The 24,099-nt window shown below is 32.0% G+C and overlaps 3 protein-coding genes across 3 annotated transcripts; 2 read left to right on the top strand and 1 right to left on the bottom strand.

Annotated features, from left to right (window-relative positions):
* Positions 1-56: 56 nt before the first annotated feature.
* Positions 57-613, top strand: LOC108914961 (28S ribosomal protein S21, mitochondrial). The gene is made up of 2 exons (XM_018720899.1): positions 57-331; positions 384-613. The coding sequence occupies exons 1-2, from the start codon at positions 185-187 to the stop codon at positions 498-500; spliced, it is 264 nt and encodes an 87-aa protein (XP_018576415.1). The 5' UTR covers positions 57-184; the 3' UTR covers positions 501-613.
* Positions 516-13,510, bottom strand: LOC108914960 (vacuolar protein sorting-associated protein 11 homolog). The gene is made up of 13 exons (XM_018720897.1): positions 13,355-13,510; positions 13,228-13,296; positions 12,978-13,151; positions 12,723-12,919; positions 12,501-12,669; positions 12,357-12,446; positions 11,453-11,900; positions 8,613-8,898; positions 7,933-8,547; positions 5,537-5,678; positions 1,404-1,648; positions 859-1,329; positions 516-808 (listed from the first exon to the last, which is right to left on the bottom strand). Exons 1-13 carry the CDS (start codon positions 13,367-13,369, stop codon positions 604-606), a joined length of 3,126 nt encoding a protein of 1,041 aa, XP_018576413.1. The 5' UTR covers positions 13,370-13,510; the 3' UTR covers positions 516-603.
* Positions 13,511-14,966: 1,456 nt separating this feature from the next.
* On the top strand, positions 14,967-19,635 carry LOC108914957 (ralBP1-associated Eps domain-containing protein 1). Its single transcript, XM_018720894.1, has 4 exons — positions 14,967-15,128; positions 16,050-16,280; positions 16,386-16,563; positions 17,676-19,635. The coding sequence occupies exons 1-4, from the start codon at positions 14,979-14,981 to the stop codon at positions 19,037-19,039; spliced, it is 1,923 nt and encodes a 640-aa protein (XP_018576410.1). The 5' UTR covers positions 14,967-14,978; the 3' UTR covers positions 19,040-19,635.
* The last annotated feature ends 4,464 nt before the right edge of the window (positions 19,636-24,099 follow it).

Genomic DNA, 24,099 nt, shown 5'->3' with positions numbered 1-24,099 from the left:
TTGGGTAGTGCGGCTATGCAGCCTGGGATGCGCTTTGCTAAGGTGTATGCTGGAAGCAGAAGAAGAAGGGTGGCTTGTATAACCTCAATTTCATTCCAAAATATTTTTTTTCATAATAAAAGTATATAATAGCAGATATAATATCTGTTTACTCTTACATTACTAATATACTTTATTTATAACAATGCGACACGCTAGCTTTATTGCTCGTACAGTATTTGTTCAAAATAATGATGTCGAGGCGGCTTGTAGAATTTTAAATAGAATTTTAGGGAAGGAAGATATATTAGATCAATTTCGTCGTACCCGTTATTTTGAAAAACCTTTTCAGGTAATTTTAAGAAAATTATTGAAATTATCTTATAATTTTTCAATACTTTCAGTTTCGGAGACGTATAAACTTTGAAAGATGCAAAGCTATTTATAATGAAGATATGGATAGGAAAATACAATTTGTTTTAAGGAAAAATAGAACTGATCCATTTCCTGGATCATCATAATTATGAAAGTTAGGCTGTAAGCAATATTTTATTGTAGTTTTTGTATTGTATACAATATGCAAACATAATATATCGATGCTTTAATAAAAATAATTAACGTAAATTATGAAAAAGGGTTTAAGTTTTTATCACAATCATAATCGTCTCGAAAAGGATTATTTTCATCCAATTCATCATTTTCATTGAATGGATTTTTAGCTTCATCATAATCGTCTTCAAATGGATTTGAGGAAGCTGTAGGTAATTGTTTTGGCTCGTACGTTTTGGGAGCAAATCGAGTCATATTTGCTTCTAATGATGAACTGTATCTAAAAGAAAATAGTATTTTCCAAACTGTAAAAATAAAAAATAATAATACCTTTGTTCTTGTACTCTCATTCGTCCCTCCGAAACAGGAGCAACCTTTACAGAACTTTTCACTTCCCCTTGTCTGAGCCTAGCCTCTGCTCCATAACCATAGTTTAAGCTTTTCTCTTCTGGTTTCTTAGGTATGGGATTAAATATATTAACCTTTTCTGGTAAATTAAGATTTTTGGTTACTTCTTCATCACCAATGACCTTGTATTTATTAAACACTCCTCTTCCAAAATATTCTGCAGCTACCGTAAATCCGTCATGCGCTTTTTCCAATTGCGAATGAAAAGTTTCATGAAGATCTTTATTATATTCTCTCGCTTTCAATAGTTCTAGAAGATTCTTATTTTCTGGCTGACATGTGGGACATTCATGTTCATCGTCGGAAAAACTTTGAAAACAATGCTGGTGAAAACTATGCTGGCACAGGAAGTGTATTGTAGGAAGTTCTAAAGGATGATGACATGCTGCACATCTAAAAAGGTAAAATAAACGTTAGTTTACTAAAAACTGATATAAACATTTTTCTTTAGTTTTGAAAGTTTGTACCTGGATCCCTGTATAACTACAACTCCACTCTTTAACGTATCCAAATGCTGTTTTAATTTATCGGTGTCCCGACGATAATTTGTTGTTAATTCAGATACCTCTTTTGTTTTCTTTTGCTCATGTTGGAGTTCATTGGTAATGTAGGATCGAATGTGGCCCAAACAGACTTCAGCGTTACCAGTGCCCACCGCGTCAATAACTAGTTGTGGAGAGAATAATTTTTCTTTGGCAATAACCGTAAAAATCTAAAAAAAAAATAAAACACTAAAGGGTTGTTTTCCACACTTTTGACGGGTTTCTTATATTGCTTAAAGAGAAACAGAAAAAGTATAGAGCTTTTTGGAATAATCTCAATTCGTTTAACAGATATAGAATATTTTTCATTTTTGGTCATTTTTCATTATGTTGAATATTTTTACATGCGAATTTTTCTGTCTTTGTAAAGCGGTTGATTATATAGATTTTTTTGGCAAAATCTAGTGGTGTATGATTTTTTTAAAACTTTTTGCTTTTTAAGTTATAACCCAATAGATGGAGAGACAGAGGCAAAAAAATTGTTTGAATTTACTAATCTTAGTTTTTATGATAGTTGATTACAGTAGTTGTACACAAACATGCTACGGTCAGTCAAGGGAAACTGAGAACAGGTGTCTCAGGTTCACTATCAATGTTGTCGTACCTACCGAGGTAATAAAATGAATTTACTAAGGCTGAAAATCGTTATACAAATTCTATATTGCATATAAATAGAAGTTATATCAGTCAGTCAGCTGAATGTGGGGACAGAGCTCGTCAGTCGGCCCCAATGTATGTATGTACAAAAAATAATGTGCAATTTGTTTACTATACTTCAAAACTTTTGTGAAGGTATTCATTGTCATAAACAAAATGGTCAGTCAAGAATTTTGTGGAACGCCCCTGTCAGGGAAAAAAGAAATAAAAATTTCACGCGAGCCATTCGCGTTGCAGGCAGCACAGCAGCTCGCTCTTTTCCTTATTATTCCAACGGTCCTGAGGGGGGACATTTGAAGGTGACCTTGACCTTGATACAAAGGTCAATCGAAGAGGCCGTTTGAAGGTCAACTTGCATTTTTAGATATGATAGATATATTTCTGATAGAATGGAAAATTTTACATTCAATATGTGTTTATGTCAAAGTGACCCTAAAGGGTTATTTTAAACAACGGACACGGAAAGTAAAATTTTTGAGGAATGATACTGGAAACTCCTATTTTTATAATGTAGGCCTTGATACCTGCAAACCTGTAATACCCTATTACCTGACAGTGATGAAGGACGAAGGATGATGTATTACTTCAGACATTGAAAATGTTACAGAGGCCTACAAAAAGCTGCAAGATATTGAATTTTTTTTTGTTTTATCTGGAGATTCTGCTATAACAGAAAAGTTATCGAAAGTTGTTGGTAAAGTGGAAAGTCAAATTATTAAAAATAAATTTACAGGTTTAAAACAAATGACGTTTGATACATTTTTAAAAAAATAATAGATTGCATGTCATTGTAAGCTTACAAAATTGACGAGTTTCATGTTAATCTTGTAAAAATAACTTGCTATAATAAAAATGTAAACAAATTAATTTAATAAAGCATATTTAAAAAAATTTATATTTTGTTTTACTTAAATATATTTCCCACAACAACGGACAATTTCCACTGCACAATTGCTGTCAGTTGTAGGGAGAACGCACTGTAATGGATAAATCACGACTAGCTTCTGGAATATGCTTCATCATAAAGAGTTAGGTGTTCATTCTTAATCATGTGTGCCTTCAGAAAAAAATATTGTAAAATATTAAAAAAATTAATTTCCACATTTTCTTGTGTTTTTAAACTGGCATCTCACTGTGTTCTACTCAAAAAAATTTGTTTAAAAGGCATTCTACAAATATCATAAAAATTTACAAATAAGCTGTTAGTGGAGTAAAGGTAGCTTAAAAATATGCATTATTTCGGAATAATTAGCAGAGCCTTGGATTTTAATAAAACCTTTTGCAATCGCCTTGAAACGGCTTATAGAAAAAAGTTATAAACTTATATTTGTACGCTACTTATTATTTAATTGTTTAAACAATAAAAAATGGTATTTCAAAGATTATTTTAAATAAATCAACAAATTTCAAACCAATTTTAATCAAATTGATACTACAAGGGTTTTCGAGGTCACTGAATAAGAATATAATGTTAAAAAATAAAAATTCAAAATGGCTGATCCAATATGGCCGACTTTTTTTGAACAATTTATTAAAAAATTACCATTTTCAAATTATTACTAAAACTTTGTAACCAAATATTTTTTAAATAAAAAATGAGACGAGAATAAAAAAACACGTGGTAGATATGTTTGGCTTCACAAGGCAAACTGTCAAAGTAAGCCACTATACTTCCAACATTCTGCCTTCCCTCCGTTAGACACATAGCATGGGCCAGGTGAGCTCCATTCGCCAAGCAGATGTTCTCTCTATCTCTTTCTAATATTCAAAAATATAATTCTCGAATCACGAGAATGAATTACATTACCAGATAAACTTCTACGACATAATTTCTCATCATGAATAAATATAGGTAAAACTGAATCTCACGACAATTTATTGAAAAACCGTATATTTTCGTATTTTATACAATATCATAGTTACAAAAAATAATTTTTTTAATTAAAACAAAATGGATCATCTTAAAGTACAGTTTTCAAGCTTCAAAAGATGCTCCTGTAAAGTCGCAATTTCATATTTTGAACTAAAGTTATTGGACTTTGAAACGTGACCTAAAAAATCAAATTTGCCTTTTTTAAAATTATTGAATCTTTCGAGCGTTGTATTTTTTGAATTAAAATTTTAAGATTTTCTTTATATCACTCACTATTTTAAATGCTATTTTAAGAGTAATCTCTAAAAGTTTTAGATTTTTATCTTGAAAATAAAAAAAAATGGCAGATCTTTAATTAATTTGTAGAAAATTCTACTGTAACGTAATATACTATTACGTAATAAGTGTTGTAAAAAGCATTTTACGCACGAATGGAAAAGTTACGCAAGACGCCGCTTAGCGACGAGTGCGTGATTCTATGAGTGCGTAATTGCATTACACTACATATTACGTACTATACTTTACCTACGACCACTACTGTAAATAGTAAATGTAAATAATAATGTAAAAAATTGCATAGCGTGGTAAAAAAATCGTACAGTTTTCCTAGCGGCCGCCTAGCAACGGTCAATACAACAATATTGTATTGACCGTTGCTAGGCAGTTGCTAGGAAAATTGTGCGATTTTTTTACCGTACGTAATAGGAATCTTACATTGATCGCAGACGGTGTGTTTTTAAGTATTTACAGTAGTGGTCGTAGGTAAATTTATTTACACACTATTCCTGTAAACATTTTTTTTCGATTTTAAAATCATGAAAACTTGTTATATAGCTACCAGATTCCTTTTTCATTTAAATTTTTGTGGACTTAATTTTATCAAATAGATCAAAAGTTATAACAAATTTAGTGGACAGCGCGCGAGGCCGCACACTCCTAGAGACCTGCGTACAAGTGCCGCCGCTTTACAATTTCGTACGATTTAAAAAAAATTCTACAACCTACAGTTTTAATTTCAGAAAATAACTATATATACAATTTTCATGTAAAATTTCCCGTTCTTTCGATTGGCGCAATTAGTTTTTTTAAAAAACTTGAATTTGTTAAGATATACAACAAACAATGGAAATTTGCAACTAATTTGTTAAATAAATAATCAAGCGTACACTCTACTGTTGGTAACTTTTTATATGTTGTTCCTAACACCCTCATAAGTGTGTCCTTAAAAGTTACCTGATCTGCTAATTTTTCCGAAGTCAAAATCTTATTTCACTCCACTATGTTTGATATCGCAAAAAAATGGTTAAAAATGAAAACTATTCTGCATCTCTTAAATAAATCAGGGTATCCAGATGAGGTTTTTACCTTTCAATTTTTTGCGCTCCTGTAAGTACCCTGTATGATTACATTTAACATCTGTTTCAAATAATAAGTACGAATATTTCTTTGATGTTTAAAGATGTTACTTTTTATGAACACGAATAAAGTTACATCGTAGTTATTTGTAGATTTAGTAATACCGATTTACCTCATTTAATAAATCCATAGAAGGATTTTTCGTATTCCTAGCACAGGACCACAAAGCCTGTACCCATAGTGTCGGATCTTGATGTCCAAATCTTCGACAACAAGCCAGCACAGAATTGGAATCATTCTTAGATATATGATACCTAAAAATTTGTTTACTTATACTCCTATAACAACTACTTATTTAACAAATTAATTTATTGTTAAAACTTCTTTAGTAGTAAAGAAGGGGACTATCACGATAAGAATTGAATCAATTTTTTAATTAAAAAAATGATACCTATAAGCACGATTTTAAAGACATATTGAAGTTAAAATAAGAATATACAGTGCAACCCCTTTAATCCGAACACACGTTAATCCGATCACATGCTAATCCGAATGGCCAAATCTGTTGCGTGTCGTGTTTTGTGTAACAATTTTGGAGTTTTTTTGGAAAGTAAGAAAAATAAAAATTGTGAAAAGCGTAAAATAATACATATATGTATATGTAACTACATGTTTATGTTTTACCTTATATAAGTTTTATGTATCTTATACGATTTATATTTATATTGTTATAATAAAATGTGTATGTACTTACATAATATACATATGTACAAATCTTTATAGAATGTTCGATAATCCGAACGATTCGATAATACGAACAATGCTTGGCAATGCGGTGTTCGGATTAAAGAGGTTGCACTGTATAGGAAATTGAGAACATAAAAGATTTGAAAATAATACAAAAAATTATCTTGATTTTTATAAACAATTGTTAATTCTATATTAGAAAAATGATTTTTATCGATCTCTGAACTTATGGGTCAGTTTGCTAAAGAGTCTTGAAGAACTGCGGTCAACTCTGTTATGTGTATAGTCGAGGAAATAAAGTACAAAAAGAGCTAAAATCTCCAAAATTTTTCGATCAAGTCGTATCAAGATGGGGTTTTTTGCCTCCGCTTTCTAAAATTATGTGGAAAAAATGTAGCAACTTTGTATTATGTTTTTCGGCCAAATTGCATTTGTGCAGTGCAAAATGCATCCGGAAAAATGCATTTTTTAAAGTCACAAAAAATTCATAACTCGATTAATAATGCCTGGAATGAACTCAAATCAGGGTTCTGGGGGTTTTCGAGGTCGCTGATCCCGAATATGACCTTCAAGTTGGTCCATCGCCGACCTGGAGCTTAGGATTGACAATGAACATCATCTCCGAGGCTTCTAAATTTCACTCTTAAATATGAGACTTGACACCCGGAGGTTTTTCGGGTCACTGATTCCTAATCTGGCATCGGCGAGCACCCCCTGGACACTTGGGGTACCGGAACCTGGACATGGACGTCATCTCCGGGAGTTTTCGTGTAAAATTCGTGTAAACGAGCCGAAAATCGCATCAGGGGCTTTTTCGGGCTGCTCTTCTCGAAATCATTTTATAATATGACGCATGCACGACTGTGGGCCCCCAGGCCGGGGCCCTCCAAAAACTATCCGGGACTTATACGTCAGTTGATGATGAAAATGATATTTAGTAAAATATTTTCAAATTAAAGTTAATAGTTGATTAGATTAGGATAAAATGGAGTTGTACTATTAACGGCAGTCTCAAATAATTGAAAATTCACTGGTGGGTGGTCGCCGACGCCAGATACGAGAAGAGCGCCCCGAAAAACCCCCTGATACGATTTGGCTCGTTTACGCAAATTTTACAGGAAAACTCCCGGAGATGACGTCCATGTCCAGATTTCGGTGTACCAAGTGTCCGGGGGGTGCTCGCCGACACCAGATTAGGAATCAGCCGAAAAACCCCCGGGTGTCAAGTCTCGTTGCATTTAAGAGTGAAATTCAGGAGAAGCCTCGGAAATGACGTTCATCATCATTCCTAAGCTCCAGGTCAGCGATGGACCAATTTGAAGGTCATATTCGGGATCAGAGACCTCGAAAACCCCCAGGACCCTGATTTGAGTCCACTCCAGGCATTATTAACCGAGTTATGAATTTTTTGTAAGTGACTTTAAAAAATGCATTTTTCCGGATGCATTTTGCACTGCACAAGTGCTATTTGGGCGAATAACATGATACAAAGTTGTTACATTTTTTTCACATAATTTTAGAAACCGAATGCAAAAAACCCCATTTTGATACGACTTGATCGAAAAATTTCGGAGGTTCAGTACTTTATTTCCTCGACTAGTACGAAATATGCAGGTAAACCAAATTTATTTGAGCCCGAAGGTAGGATGTGCAGTGGTAAAGTTAGGGAGTGGGGACAATACCTACCTTTATGCCTATGGATTACCTGCTACCTACATTTTCATCTCATTCTACCTCAAAAGCGTTCTCTTTTTTATTTGCACGTTTCAAGTTGAAGTCCAGTTATACTAACCTGAAATAGATGTTTAGCGTATACATTACCTTAAGATTTGCTGATACAACTTCTGTTCCTCATACAGGTATAGAATTCCCTCTCTAAAAGAATGCATGTGACAAACAACCAGGGCCTGCGATTTGTCATATTTCACATCGGGGCTCTGCAGGAGCTTCAACGTTTTCTCTCCTAACTTATTTTTTTCAGATACATTTTCCAAATTCGACCATACATGTAAATAATGTTCGAGTAAAGTATTGTATACTGGTGTACTTAAAATGCATCCTTCATTCATAAGATGCTCCAAAAATTCGACTAACCTCTCTGAATTATTTAAGAATAAATGAATATAATCTTCTGGATCGGCCCGTAACTCTACATCGAAGTTTCCAGAGATCATATTTTCTGAAATTATCGCGCTGTTGTTAGGTTTGTAGTTAGTACAGAGCCTTTTCAAGAGTTGAGTGCTTTCATATGGCACGTTTTCTACAAGTATATTTCCATACTTCTTCATATAGTGTTCTGCGTCTTCAAAATTCAAATTGCCAATGTAGTCTATCACATCAGTGTATTTTTGGTGATCTTCTATTTGAAGTTTAATGTACCAATCGTGCTTCTCATGTTTTTTTGCCAACATGAGTGCTTCCACTGGACTTCCTTGCCTAAAAATTAAATTATTAAATACAGAATAACTAGATATTATCATTAGAGTGAATCACTTGCTTACCTGCAAACTTTTATTGCAATATCTACGTCATAATTCAGATCTCCTTCTTTCATCAATATGAATTCTTTTAAGCTGTCGGTTTGCCCCACAGTGTTATTTAGTTTTGTGTAACAGTTCAGCAGTAGTGTAGTGTGGTCTTCAGTAGCATGACCTTGTTTATGTAGAGCCTGAAGATACATTGTCAATTTTTCAATATGTTGAGAATCTAAGAACTTCCTTATGACATAACTTGGCTCTAATTTACCTATTGTTTTAATATACTGTTCAATGGCACCAGAGAAGTCGCCTATAATAAATAAATTTGTAGTAATCCATGCGGAAAGGAGCATACGTTTTCATAAAATAAGGAAAAAAATATATATAAGCTCATCCTATAGGTACTAAGGCCACTCCAAGGATATTGAAAGAAAAACAATATTGAAACAGCTGTAGGACTTGTACAGAATATTTTAGAAACAATGTGATTTTTTTTTGTTTTTATGCATAGAATCGCTTCTAATATAAATTCATTCCACTCTATTCAAAACTGAAGATAAATTTGTTTTACATGCTTTAGAAAAGAAAATGTTGTTTCGTGCTGACATTCAGCAGGCAGGCAATAGACGTTGATTTTTGTAGATATACAGATAAGTCGATCTAAATTGTTTTTTTATTGATATTAGTCTGTGGTCCAGCAATATTCTAACCTTTCTGGTTAAATGTTGTTTGACATTCTATAAAATAGTATATTTTTTAGTTTGTATACAAACATTATATATTTGATCTATGTCAGAATTTGTATTATACAACCTTAATTTAATCCTTTAATAATATTAATCTGCTTAAATATTTTACGAAAATAATCTGCAAACACGCTTCATGCTAGTTGTCGGCCAGCTTATTACAGTAATTAGCCAATGCGATGTTGTTTTTTAACCAGCATCTAATTGGCTACACAGTAAGAGTTCTTTTTGACCTCATTAGTTGCTATATCTTTGTCTACTAAAAAAACTATTATTTAAACGTCGATGATTATATAAATTGATTATAATTAAAATTACAAGAAATAAAAATATTAATGTCACTAACACAACGCGGAATGGAAAAATTAAAATGGTTAAGATGCCGAGAATTATTGTTGACCACTAAAAAATGATAAAAAGTAAGCCAAAAACTAGCTCATTCAAAATTTTTCTTCGACCATACAAATAGGAAATGGAAAATGGTTGACAAATGCTTTTGGTGGCCAAAAATTGGATAACGGATATTTATTTTTTAAAAGAAGATATAATAACAGAGAAACTTATATCTAACTTGAAAATATTTGAAAAGGACAAAACACTTGCAAGCACTATACCCAGTTCTTGCCCACCACAATTAAGAATGTCATTTGAATGTTTAGTTGTTCCTGTTATCCGGATAGCACTTATTTTAACTTAAATGAAACAATAATAACAAAATTTAATGGTTAATTCTAGTTTTAACACTGTTTAATAGCAATCGTCTAATATACCCCACAAACCATAAGAAACCTTTTTTTTTCCTTCTAAATAATGTAAATTTATCAACATTAAAGTTTTATGCATCAGATGGAGTAATATTCAAATTTAATGATATAATAGTGGCCGAATATAGGTATGGTATTATTTTAATTTAGTCTTACCCTGTACCATAGAGACCATGTTAAAAAATTTTACGTCAATTTTAAATAAAATGTTTTGTTTATTTTTCAAATTTCCCGATTTTCTTTTCTATTAAAGTTTACAAAATTGTTTAATTACAGCCTAAGTGTAAAGAAAATAAAATTTTCTAAACATTACACATATTTTTTCAATATAGAGGAAAATAAAGAAAACTACTAATGCTATCTATTGAAACAATTCTAAAAGCTGTATATCTCCTCTACAAAATGAGACTGCTATTATTAGAATCTATCAACGGATTGTTAAATTATAGCGCTTAAAGTGACAGTACCTTTTGGTAAAACTTTTACAGAAACGTTTGAAAGTGCGTGAAATGATCGCCTGTGATGCGAATTGGAATGTGAGATGGATAGCAGAGGAATTAAATAAGACCAAAGACATGATATACGAAATTTTGACAAAGGATTTAAACAAATGGAAAGTCTACGCTCGATTCGTTCCTCACTCTTTAATTGAGGATCAAGGAATTGCTTGCGTTGAACATTGCAAGGATCTTATTAAAACAGCCACACATTCCTGGAATTGATTGTATCTGGTGATCAGACTTGGTGCTTCAAGTAGGATTCTCAAACAAAACGCCAAAGTGCTACGTGAAAATCCTCAGGCTCTCTGAAATCGAAAAAATTGTGTTTCCAAAAGTCACTAGAGAAGACAATGTTGATTTCTTTTTATGACTCTACAAGTATTATATTTCGGGAATTTGTTCCACAGGGTCAAAATGTCACTGGTGGATATTATCTGGGTGTTCTGGAGCATTTGTGAAAGGGAATCGTCGAGTTAGGCCTGAATATCGAGCGCCAGGAAATTGGTTTTTGTTATACGATAATGCACCATCTCACAGGACCGTCACTGTTCGTAAAACTCAAACTGGCCATGACAGCAGTGTATTGATGCGGATAGGATGTATTTTGAATAAAAAGCAATAATTTTGGCAAAATAACTAATTGTTTTTCTTTTAATTTAAAAAGTTCCTTTACTTTTCCAACATACTGTGTATTAGAGATTTATTTTTCACAAATGTGCAGCCGTCAATTAATGTTGAAATTATATCATTTTAAAACATGCTTGGAAAAATTATATATTTACAGGATACACTTATTTGTATTTTAAAAAATATCTATCGATATTTCTTCTTCAAATAATAAAAAAATTATTTACCTTTATCACATAAATGATCTCCATACTGCTTAAATATGTCTACTAGTCCATCAGAATCATACTGTTGCGATTTAGCTATTCGTATTGCAACGTCATACAGATTCTTTTTAAATAACAAAGACAACTTTGACTGCAGGTCCTTTTCATCCAAATGATACATTGTATTATCTTCGTCGAGAATATAGAAAGCTCCCCATTCACTTAGTATAGCCTTAATTTTTGGCATTGTAGCAGAAAAAACTATAAACTTATTATGAATATCGAGCACTGTTATTAGGTCACCTTGAGAGACATTGTTTTGAATCTCATTTGGCATAGCAGTAAGAGATGCTGGACGACTGGTTTTTGAAATGATTATCAGATACGTTCTGAACCACTCCAGCATTACCTTTTCTCCTTCTACGGCATAGCAGGGACCTCTTCCGTCTGAAGTATAGCAATATATAGCCTAAAAACATTTCCCATAGATAATTAAGTTTTTGTCTCGTTTAAAAGTAGAAAATGGTAACCCGTTAAATATTAAATGAATATACGAACTAGTGGAATAGGAAAACAAACAAATTTTTGTTCACTGTGAATTATTAGATCTATATTACCATTCAAATTGTTTAGTATTGATTTAATTTGGAAAATGAAAATATAATCTGCGATTGCTATGTGCTATTTGGCCAACAAGTTGAATGTTGTTGAATTTGCACCGAACGTCAAGAAGACAGTCGAAAGTTCGATTTGTAATGAAAAAGTAGTGTCTATACGTCTTGCTCTGTTTGTATTTTTGGAAAGCTTACATCAAAATGAAATAGTTCGTCACAGATTTCTCTTTTAGAATTCCACATAAAATTTAGTATTTATTTCTTTTTCATAAAAAGTAACAAAATGGAAAAGGTATTATAAAGAATCTTACATCATTTCTTCCAACCATGAAATGGCTCTCTTGCATTGATTCTGCCAAGACACTGCATTTTTTTGTACATCCTATATTATCTAAATGCACCTAAAATAATTTAAGACAGTTAAACCTGTTACCTTTCACTAGACAACTACATACTTTTTGTTCTTTATCCTTTTGGGTAATATTATACACATTTACGGAATTATCTGTGGCTACAAATAAATAGATATTCGTTGCTGTCGATTTAAATGCTAAGCCAGTTATAACTGAACTTGAATTCCTGAGGACTTTTTGTTTAGAGTTGCGATCCCGTGTAATGTCACCTCTATCGATAAATAATATTAATAAAATTTTCATTCACTTCATTATACTTCCTACCTGTATATGACAAGAGAGCCATCGACAAACCCCACAGCCATTAATTGTAAACTGTCAAGGACACAAAGAGCGCTGACTTGAACAACTTTATTACCAGGCATCGCTCTTGTTATCCTATGGCAGTAAGGGGTGCCATTCTTATCAATCCTGCTTGTATCCCAGACTTTAATCAACGGGTTAATACCTGGCTCGTCTTGCTAAAAATCATAGTAATTATCAAGAATAATGAATAAAAATCTTTAATACTTAACTTACTCCAATTGTTACCAACAGTGGTGAATTTCTTAGCTGATGGGAGAAATCTACACTAATTTCATACCCTCTGAAAGTTGTAACATACCAAGAGCGCGAAATAATATAAATTTGACCCAAAGAATCGCCCAATATCAAATGATTATTACCGCTGGATGTAGTACTGATTTTACTTTCCTGTAAAAAATGTAGTTTTTTTCTGTCCAGTAATTAACTTGTTTAAAAACAAATGTGAAGTGAAATGTTACTATACCTTGAACAACTCAGCAATTTTTCCATCGTCCACATTTTTTTTTAAATCAAAGAAATGGAATTTTCTCCACTACAAAAAAAAATAAATAAAAAATATTTAAATATCTTTTAATTTTGTTTGTAGTTACCTCCAAAAATGCCATCTTTATATCCAAATTTTTTACATTAATATTACATTAATAATTATTTATTTTAATTTTTAACGTAAGTTTAATATACTCATTTTATTTTATATGCTTTCCTTGACACTTATTTGATAACACCATAACACCAACATGTCATTGTAATTTTCTGACATTTCATTTGAAAACAATAAACAATACCGCCTTTCCAATTGCCAGGAAACTGCTCCTGAAGTGCTCTTCACGTGCTCTTCTACTGCTCTACTCTAAAATTTAAAGAGTAGAACAGTAGAAGAAATATTTTAAGTTTAAATATTTCAAACAAACAATTGGAGCACCTCCGAGAGAAACATGTACATATTTAAATAATCTTATAATAAGTACTTCGTTTTAATATTGTGAGCCCAAAGCCAAAGCCTAATATAAATTTCACATTAAAGAACAGTGCACAGCACAAAATAACCATGAAATAAAATATATTAAAAAATCTTTACTTCACATAGTGCATAGAAAATATAGTCGTTAGTACTATATTTTCTATGACATAGTGTGGAATCGCAAAAGCCAATCTGAAGTGTTCCTGAAGTGCTTCCGAAATACGTTATAAGTTGGAAACTGGAAATCAGCTAATATCTAAAATAATAATATGAAGTTGGTCTGACCCACAGATTTAAAATTCATTAGTGATTATTTAAAAAATCATTCGGAAAAATTTTATTGACAAAATTATAATTTTTTATAAAATCTATGAAATCGTTATGTAATAAAACGTCTTTGAAAAACAGATAAGTAAAATTCTGTTGCCTGATGTTTGAAGCGCCAATGATTTTCATTGATTTAGTTCAATATTAAAGGAAACTAGTGATGGGACTACTCGAATGAAAATTAGCGATTATATCGATTATGAAAATCTCTCGAGATATCTCGAGTGGTCATATAGAATCATTCGATTATTCGGATACGAATGACAGTGGGCACAGCGTTACTAACACCTGCGCTACTCGAGCGAGTGCGCAGATGTTTCGATTGTTCCAACGTTCTAACGAGCTACAACATCTCGAGATAAGACGGCCGACGGCCGAGTGGATAGATGAGAAAATCGAATATCACCGCACCGACATACAAGAAAAAAGGTATGCAGGAATTTTATGAGTGGCATCGCGAGGAGGGTTAGATGGGAGCTTTATTTAGCGGGGATAAAAATTCATATGAATGAAAATAATACCAAATTATGTTTTCTATATAATTTTTTTTTTCCAAAAAATCCCAAACAATGGACATCTTTAGGCGGCGACTACTCATTTTAAACACATGCTACTGAACCACTCAACTGGCAATGAAGAAATATGGAAGAAATGCCCCAATCCGCGACAGTCATTCATTTACCTAGCGTCAACATGTTTCGCATATGATTTGGGATAGACCGGAAATTTTCAAAGTGAACTTTCGATTATATATCATTCGAATGATCATTCGATTATAAAATTAATTCGAACGGTAACCTCTCGATTATTTAATTCATTCGATTATTTCCATCACTAAAGGAAACTAACCTCAGCCAACGATTGTCAAAAAATTATCTGTCAGTTGTCACTTGTCAGTGTTTGGTCAGTTGTCAAAACCTTAAAAAATGGACGAGTTGTATCTTTCCGAGACTTTGCAAAGATATTTTTCGGATGTTTTTCTATGTTGTGATGAGGAAAAATCTGGTAAAGCCACTTTATCAAAAACTGTCGAACTTATAAAATCTGGAAATGTACCAGAGGACGTAATTACACAGGTAATTCTGTAGTCTTTAACAATGAAATTTTTGCAATTATCTTTTATGATTGTTTATATTCTTTTAATTACCTACTTTTAACGTATAATTAAAAAAACGCGATTATTTAAACACTAATTTAAAAGGGGAATAATAGCATAGTAATATTCTGTACATACAAAATTTGTTTACAATATAAATTATCTACCTTAACTGCTTAAATAATTAGTTTACACTAGTTGTTTTATTTCATTAGATTAATTATGTCGGGATATTTTTATTTGCTATTTACGTACAAACGTCTATTATCCACAACTAAACTTGACTCATCTAAATTGTAATGGAACGCTTCAAATTGAAATGTAATAGTAATTCTTACGTTTTGGTAATATTACATTATAAAGTATATTCTTATTGATGTTTATTGTCCGTAAGTTTTGAATTTCATGGGGTTTATTAAAAGATCATAGCCATCCTAAAATCATAACTATTAACATATTTCACATTTGATTATTCAGTAATTTACCACAAGTAAAAATAATACACATATTATTTTTACTTGTCAATAACCGATATTTTCGAGAAGTTACTGCCTGAGATTATTTAAAATCTCTACACATAATAAACTTTTGTTTGTATTAATGAAATTGTTTTATACTTATACTTTATATTTGAATTAACAACAGCAATTTAACTTACCTCATTTCTGGTGTTGTAAAATCATTTTATGAAAATATATTTAAGATTGCAGATATTTGTTGGAACCAATGCACAAACTATCTAAATATTATTATGATTTAAAATCTCTACACATAATAAACTTTTGTTTGTATTAATGAAATTGTTTTATACTTTATACTTATACTTTATATTTGAATTAACAACAGTTTAACTTACCTCATTTCTGGTGTTGTAAAATCATTTTATGAAAATATATTTAAGATTGCAGATATTTGTTGGAACCAATGCACAAACTATCTAAATAGGAAACAATTTTTTTCTGCTCTGAAATTGGTAGCAGCTTACCAGGCCAATATACCTATTAGAAGTGAAGTAGTTACTTCAAAAATTGATCTCCCACTTCCTCGCTTTACATGGACCAATATAGAAAGAGAAAGCCCTATTCCTGACTTGATAGAATTGCGACAGGATGTAAATGATTATACAGAACAGGTAAGGAATTATTATTTTTTCAATGTGTTCGTTTACACAATACTTATTTGTTGTCTTAATTTCTTTTTTTTTGGATTATAATTTATAAAGTTATTTGTTTTGCAGGTTGACACAACAAGTACAGATTCGGAAGTGGATAGTGAAACTGTAAGGAATGGATCGCCAGATGCTTCCAGTACTGCTTCAGATAGTCCCACGCCAACCAATAGTGTGCAGGATAGAAGTTGGGCAGTTACTGGTGCTTGGCAAGGCCTCGTCTCTGAAGAGCAAAGGCAATTGCTTGGTAAGCAATTACGATAAATAGTATTTAAGTGCTAAATCTGACTGCTATTTTTTTGATATATTAAATTTTTGTGTTACATAGTTTAATTTCAATATCATGGAATAAGAATAAAATACAATCTTTAAACCATTTCAAAATTTTTTTTGGGCGCACGGCTGCCGATAGAAATTTTTAAGCCCTTGACGAATCTGTGCTCCAGGTTTCACTTGAAGGCGCATTACTATTGTTTCATAAGAAACAGTCCTTTGGACACTCAAGACAAGTTAGAGAGCATAGCTGTGTATTGGTGTATTATTACAAGAATTAAAACCATTCGTCATCAACACAGTTATGACACTCCTCTTCGTAGCCCTGACAGCACCTTTTGGAAAGTGTAGACCTTTTTTTACATTTTTTGGACTTATAAATTTCAATTTTGCGCTATTCAGTGTATGCAATGTAGCACATTGTTTTCCATTTTTTCTTATAATGAAACGGAAAAATTTGTTTACAGCTAAAAAAAGGAGGAAGGTGATGTCACATTTCCAGGACTGTAAATGTAATTCTTTGAGAACTTGGGAATAACGGCAATTTTTCCTTTTATCTATTTGGTTCTTTTTAGCGGGAAATTTAATATAATACAGAAATGTAAAATGTTAAATTTATAAAATGTTACATACAAAAAGAATGCCTTTAATGCCTCTAATACCTTTAATTCGTTTTTAATTAGAAATTAACTTGAGACTCGTAGAAAAGGTCCATATTAAAATGCCTTTTCATAAAATTGGAAAAGTGTCATCACATCCTTACATCTGCAATATCCAGTCAATGAACAAGGGTAATGTTGTCAAGTTTGTTAAGCCAATTTCGAGAGATGCTGTTTTAGAAGGTTAGTGATACCATAGAACATCAATATAATTATTTGAGAACTTGACAACATTAACAAGTCTGTTTTTATTTGATTGGTTGGTAAAAAGATCCTTCTTTTTCATAGTTGTAAAAAGTGATATTTTCCATCAGCTGTTGACATTTTCCATTCAAATTTTATGGTACTCAAATTTTCCAATTTCTTAACCCCATGTCAGAACAACAATAATTATCTTAGTGTATATTATATTGATATCGACTTAAAGGTACAGAAGAAGAATCGTCAGATAAACACAGTAGCGAAGAAGACACTGAAGTGTCAAACGAAGTGTGGACAATAACTTCTGAACAACGCGAATACTATACAAATCAATTCAGATCCCTCCAACCTGATACGAATGCCTTATTAGCCGGACCTGTAGCAAGAATGTTTTTTGAAAAGTCACGCCTGCCTGTCCACGAACTACGCAAAATTTGGCAACTCGCCGATGTTACCAAAGACGGTGCGTTGTCTTTACAGGAATTTAATACTGCGATGCACCTTGTGGTGTTGCGAAGAAATCACATTGAACTGCCAGATGTTTTACCGCCAACGTTAATGCCAGGAAATGAAACCCCTGTGTCGGTCAGTCCAGAAACAGAACCTATCTTATCGCCGCAAACCAAGGATACTGCAAAAGAATGGACAAAGTTTGTCGATAGTCCTACAAGTTCTATTTCATCGCCAGGTCCTAAACCAGTCAATTTTGATTTTCAGAAAATCACTTTAGATAAGGATTCCAAAATTCTGCACCCAGTACCATTACGCCTTACGCCAGAAGTAGCTAATAGCCAGACTGAGGAACAGAGTGATAATATCGATCTGCATAGCCCGAAAAAATTCATAGATGCCACAAATCCAATGCAAATATCTCAAAACATACAAAATTTATCAGTAGGGGCACAAAATAGTGCTATACAGCGCCCCCAACCAAAGAAAATTAATATACCTGGACCAGGAGCCATACCGCCCCCTCCAACAAATCAGAGTAATAACGAGGAAGGCCCTGTAAGTCTCCCGGCGTTTCCACCACCAAAAAAGGAAAAACCTCCTCCCCCGCCACCACGGCCTTTCAAAACTCACGGGCGTAGCTCCTCTTTGGATTTAAATAGGTTAACTAAGTTAGGCGCTCCACCCACGGTTCCACCTAGGGTTAGTCCCAATATCCAAAACTCCAAAAAACTTATTAATCAAAGATCTGAAGGAGACTGTGTATCTCACGAAACTGACACTCCTTTCGCAAACTTCGACCAATTCGAGAAATACGAAAACGTTTCCGAAGGTATATTCCCTGGTGATGTATACGAGGCAGAGAGAAAAAAATTATTTGCACAGTTTTGTGCTGTTGAAGCTAACGAGGAGGTGCCTAGGAAGCATGGGGCGTTTGAAATTTATAGGAAGCCTGCAAAAGGCAGAGATAGTCCGGTAACACTGGAGGATAAGGCAAAATGGCAATTATTTAAGCAATTACAAGAAGAAAACACAGTACTGTTAAGGATCTGCCAAGAATTGAGTCAGGAATTGGCCGATTTGAAGGAAGAAAAGTTGACGCTGAAAGTTAGGTTAGAAAAACAAATGAATGGTGGATAGTTGCGGAAAAGGTCAAATAGTGATCTTGAGTGTAATTGTTTAATTCCCCTCTTTTTCTCAGTACTGATAACTTCTTAAGAGATCTAATTAGTGTACTTTGAATCAAGCTTGATTCAACATTTTTTTTAAGTAAGTTTTGTCTCAGTGTTAAATAAGCATTGAATTGGTGCCTCCTACTTTACTTAAACATTAATTAGCATGCCTTTGTTTTAGATTGTATCATTTGCTGTTCAAATAAATGTTTCAAATTGTACATGCAGTTACATAATATAAATAACTTAATATTAAAGGTGAGGTGTGCTCCCGATACCAATTTAGCGTTATTAGGATATGTTATATTTGAATCTCTCAAAAAAAAAAAATTCCAAATTTACCTTAACTTTGCGAATAATGTCACTAATTCAGTAGCCAAGAAAGACGATTGACTTGTATTTATTAAAAAAAAAACAGTTGCAGTGCAATAAGAATTAAAAGAAATTTACAAAATGTGGTGACAAGTAAACGTTTCGATGGTAGAGTTTGCTTATGATTTAGTAATTCGTAACATTTCTTTTGGCCTTTATACAGGGTGTTCCTAAATAAGTGTCACAACGAAAACCTGTAAATCCCTCTTGAAAAAAGAAACATTTTTTTCCTCTTTCATTTTCGACATACACGGTGTCAAAACTTTAATTTTTTTTTTTAGTTTTTTTTGCCAATATCTTAAGAACCGTTTGAACTACAGGACTGAGCTTTTATACACACATTTCCACTATTAGTAGCTACTTTTTCGTACCCTTCTCGAATTCATTGGACATGCCAGTGGAGGAGATTTTAAGGTATTGTAAAGGTTTCCTCCCCTAGAACAAATACAAACATTTTGCTAACGTTTCGAAAATCTTTTGTAATTCAAAAAATAGGTGGTAAAAATTAACAATTTTACCGAAATTTAACAACAGACAGGATTTTAACTTAAAAAAACTTCAAAATAATTTTTTATTACTTTAGCGACTAAAACTTGCAAAAACTGTTCAAAATTACGTCCGTTGGCTTGAATGCACGCATTACATCGTCGGATCATGTTTCTATGAACGTTGTTCATAATTTGATGGGTATTTCTAATTTGTTCCGCTGTAGCTTCAACCCTAGCGGTTAATTCTTCAACCGTATTGACAGGGGTTTCATAGACAATGCTCTTCATGTGACCCCATAAGCAATAATCAAGTTGAGATAAATCTGAGAAGGGTGCGAAAAAGTAGCTATTAATAGTGGTAATGTATGTACAAAAGATCAGTCCTGTAGTTGAAACGGTTCCTAAGATATTGGCAAAAAACTAAAGAAAAATTAAAGTTTTGACACCGTGTATCTCGGAAACGAAAGCCCAGAGAGAAAAATCGAAGAGGAAAACAATGTTTCTTTTTTCAATTGGAATTTACAGTTTTCCATTGCGACACTTATTTAGGAACACCCTGTATAACAACACGAATTTTGACGGACTAAAGATCTACAAATCCAAAATGAAAAATTTCTAAATCTGGAGTTTTCTATTGAGGTCAGGAATTGCCCAGCGAGGGTTGTTCCGCAAAGACTTTTTGACATGGGTTCTTAATATTTCAACGACATTTAGGTCGGGGTTGTTTGACGGTCAGCTCAAGACTGATATGATACAGGACTCACTGTCCTGCTGGAAAATGAAACTTCTGTTGCCAAATTGTCTGGTGCTCTGGGCAATAAGTTGCTCGCCAAGATTTCCCTATATTTATCTGCACTAATCTGGTTAATGAACTCTAGTCTTCTACTCCTTTTGCTGACATGCATTTCCAGGTCATGACTCCCTGTAGGAATTTCACTGTATGTTCTAAGCACTCCTTTTGGAAGGCTTCGCTTGCCGTTCATATCACGTGCTTATGAAAATCCATAACACATGTCAAACTAAAGCTTATCACTGAAAATTATTCGTGCCGTGTATTCAAATATCTTTCGGTTTAGCCCCAGCTAGACTCTTCTTCTGGAATTCCATGGCGTTTTTTTTTTTACATTAAAGAAAACTAAATTTTTATTTAGCTTTTGACTAATAAATAAGAGTACCTACTCTACCTTGTAAAAATCATATCGATGTTGTATGTCCACCGAGGGCAACATACCCTCAATACTTTAATGTCTGCTTTTTTTCACAAATTTTCATGCTATCAGTTTCTGGTACGTTTTAATTATATCTCCAATTGTAGATTTTTTTTATCAATTCCCCTGGTTCATATTGAATTATTGTTACATACACTTTTTTGGAGCTTGCAAAGACTAACGTCATAATTTTGTACATTATTGTTGCGAGAATGCTACAATTACTGGTAGATATGAGTTGGTTTTTGAGGGGCAAAAAGTGCTGCATTTGAACATTCAGTTTTGAGCAAATTAAGCAAAATATTACTTTGCAGATCAGAACAAATTTAATCATTTGTAAAATAGTCATCGAAATGTTGATTTCCAATGTAAATATTTCAAAATGGTCGTAAAATGAAGATACTAATGTAGAACACGTTTATGAATATGAAATTCTAAGTTGTGACATGATTAACTAATTATTATTACCAAAATTATCTCTCGTCTGAACATTTAGTTGGTTAGTGTTGCTGACCAACTTTCTTTTTTGTAGTTTTATATTTACTGATAACGTTTTGTTCATAATTTTATTTTTGAGGTTTTGTTTCACATTATTTTTATTCTTTATGTTATTGTTTATGAACAAATCTATGAAAACATTTTTAGTTTTGTGTAAGCATGGTGCCAATCCTTATTTTTGAGAGACATCAAATTTTACAATCCAAAAGATGTCCGATATAAATGTAATCCTTTGTCACAGCACATTCCTTTTGCTTGTATTTAAATTGCTTTGAAGACAGTGTTGTGAACCTTAAATTTTTACAAGTAGTAGAAGCTGATTCAAGGTCCTAACTCGAATTGTCTGTCTTTTTCATCCCTTAAGTGCATCCCAAGTGAACATTTGAAAACTAAATATTTCACATCATTTTAAATAGTACCTACCTAACATTCTGTTGTCAAGGAACATTTTATAATGTAAGAGTGATAATTTTTCGTAAATAACTGAATACCTATCTAATAAATTTTATTCAATATTACTTATGGTAATTGGATATAAGGTAGTGTTGTTTCTCGAGCTACATCAGTCCCTTGGAGTCAAAGGTGACATAAATGCTAAATATGTCATATATTAAGCTAGTTTTTATAAATATTATTTTTATATTTTTATTATTTCGGATGCGTTGAGAGAAACAGCATTGTTGATTGATTAAAATTATTTTACTGAAAAATTGCCATCATATTTTAAAAATCCATAAATTTTTTTATGTAATATCATTTTAATGCTAGAAATGTAAACTGCCTAAAATTGAATATTATTCCAGATATAGTTTTTCCGTTTTTTTTAGTAGGTACTTAATTGTAATACAATAATGACCATCATTTACTGTTAAAGTTAAAGAAATAATATGATTTGAACATAATTTATGCTGCCCAAGTATTTTTTTTATAAAAGGCAAATCATTATTAATAAAAAGAAAATTACAAATTCATAAATGAAAGAAGAAAATGTTTGAACAGAGGAAAGCAAACAAAAGTAAAAACTCTTGGCAAAACGTTCAATTTTATACAACATGACCTCTAGTGAAATTTTTTTTGGGAAATCTAGAAAAAGTTAATATTTAAAACCACCAAATACTCAATTTTGAAAATTTTTCTTTTTAATGCAATATATTTTTATTATAGGATAATAATTATGAGTGAATTTTACATTCATATAGTAGATGTGTTCGTAGAAAATATAGATTCAAAATATTTAAATCTGAAAATTTGCCCTCCAAATTTTTACCTAAATTTTTAGTCATCTTTATCAGTAAAGATTTAAAGAGAAATTTTTTCTTAAAATGAGTATAAATGTGTAAAATGTGTTAAACTTAATATTTCTACCATTTCTACAGAGTTATTATATGTTTTATTATAGAATACACTTTATGATTAAATTAAATTGATTATTAAATCAGTTATTATTTAAATAACTTTTTTTAAACATGGGCCTGAAGTGCCATAACTGCCTACAAATCTGAAACATATTCAAGGTAAATAATTTTAGTCAACAAATTTGTAAATTAAAGAATACGCTGATATTGTATATAAAAGAAATTATTTGAAAAGTGATATGTCTATGATGATAAAATCAAAAGAACTAAATTATTATACATTATGAATCTTTATATTTGGTTATAATTTAGTTGTTGATATTTGTTATATGTTTTAAAAGTAGACAAATATATATATTTTTTGTGTAGCTATATAGCGAGACTGTATTTTAAAATTAATAAACATATTGAAAAAGAGCTTTTCTTTTCATAATAAAATGATTATCAAACTTTTGTTTTCATAATTTAGAAATACACCCCATTTATGTTGTCAATACCGGGTGTTGCTGCAAATTTTATGTTATTTTTGATCTTAAAAAGTTAACTTCGACTTTTTTCAGCATCTGGCAATCATTTATTTTTTTTATTAAAATAGGAAGTTACAAGGTAAGTAATTTTTTTCTTTTAGGAGGATAAAGATTTTTTTCTAATTTAGCGATGTACTATAAGCCTTCAGTATACTATACAAACTAGTTTATACATATAACCAATGCTATAACTTTATTGGTATATCAGTGGTGGAGATACTGAGCGACATAGTCACAGAAATCTTAAAATTTCGATGCCACTGGCAGTACTTAAAAATTCGATTAGTCTATTCAATTCTGTTGTACATCAAACGAAGATCTCCTGAATTTTTTTTAAAAAGCGATCTATTTTCGAGTTATTTTTATTAGACTAGAACATTTGCCACACATAATAAAAGAAGCTCCTACCTTTTTGTTAAAATAATAAGTTGTAAGGCCACCTGTCAAAAAATATGGGCATATTTGCTTAGGAGCAGGGGGGCATTTTTTCTATTTCTATAAATGCAGTTAGTTCACACAGTGGTGTCTATAACTAACATATATGTATGGGCAAGAATCAAATCCAATATTTAAATCATAT

Source organism: Anoplophora glabripennis, unplaced genomic scaffold, assembly GCF_000390285.2.
Source record: "Anoplophora glabripennis isolate ALB-LARVAE unplaced genomic scaffold, Agla_2.0 scaffold661, whole genome shotgun sequence".
Lineage (NCBI taxonomy): Eukaryota > Metazoa > Arthropoda > Insecta > Coleoptera > Cerambycidae > Anoplophora > Anoplophora glabripennis.
Note: the sequence above shows the minus strand (reverse complement) of the source record. Positions and strands in the feature narration are given on the sequence as shown.

Bases quoted from the DNA above. Each gene is read 5' to 3' on its own strand.
- LOC108914961 (XM_018720899.1), top strand. From the start codon at position 185: ATGCGACACGCTAGCTTTATTGCTCGTACAGTATTTGTTCAAAATAAT. The intron at 332-383 runs GTAATTTTAAGA...CAATACTTTCAG, and splicing joins ATTTTGAAAAACCTTTTCAG to TTTCGGAGACGTATAAACTT.
- LOC108914960 (XM_018720897.1), bottom strand. The intron at 11,901-12,356 runs GTAAGATTCTTT...AAATGTTTTTAG, and splicing joins TCATGGTTGGAAGAAATGAT to GCTATATATTGCTATACTTC. The intron at 8,899-11,452 runs GTAAATAATTTT...TATTTATTATAG, and splicing joins AGATCATTTATGTGATAAAG to GCGACTTCTCTGGTGCCATT.
- LOC108914957 (XM_018720894.1), top strand. From the start codon at position 14,979: ATGGACGAGTTGTATCTTTCCGAGACTTTGCAAAGATATTTTTCGGAT. The intron at 15,129-16,049 runs GTAATTCTGTAG...AATATATTTAAG, and splicing joins CAGAGGACGTAATTACACAG to ATTGCAGATATTTGTTGGAA. The intron at 16,281-16,385 runs GTAAGGAATTAT...TTTGTTTTGCAG, and splicing joins TAAATGATTATACAGAACAG to GTTGACACAACAAGTACAGA.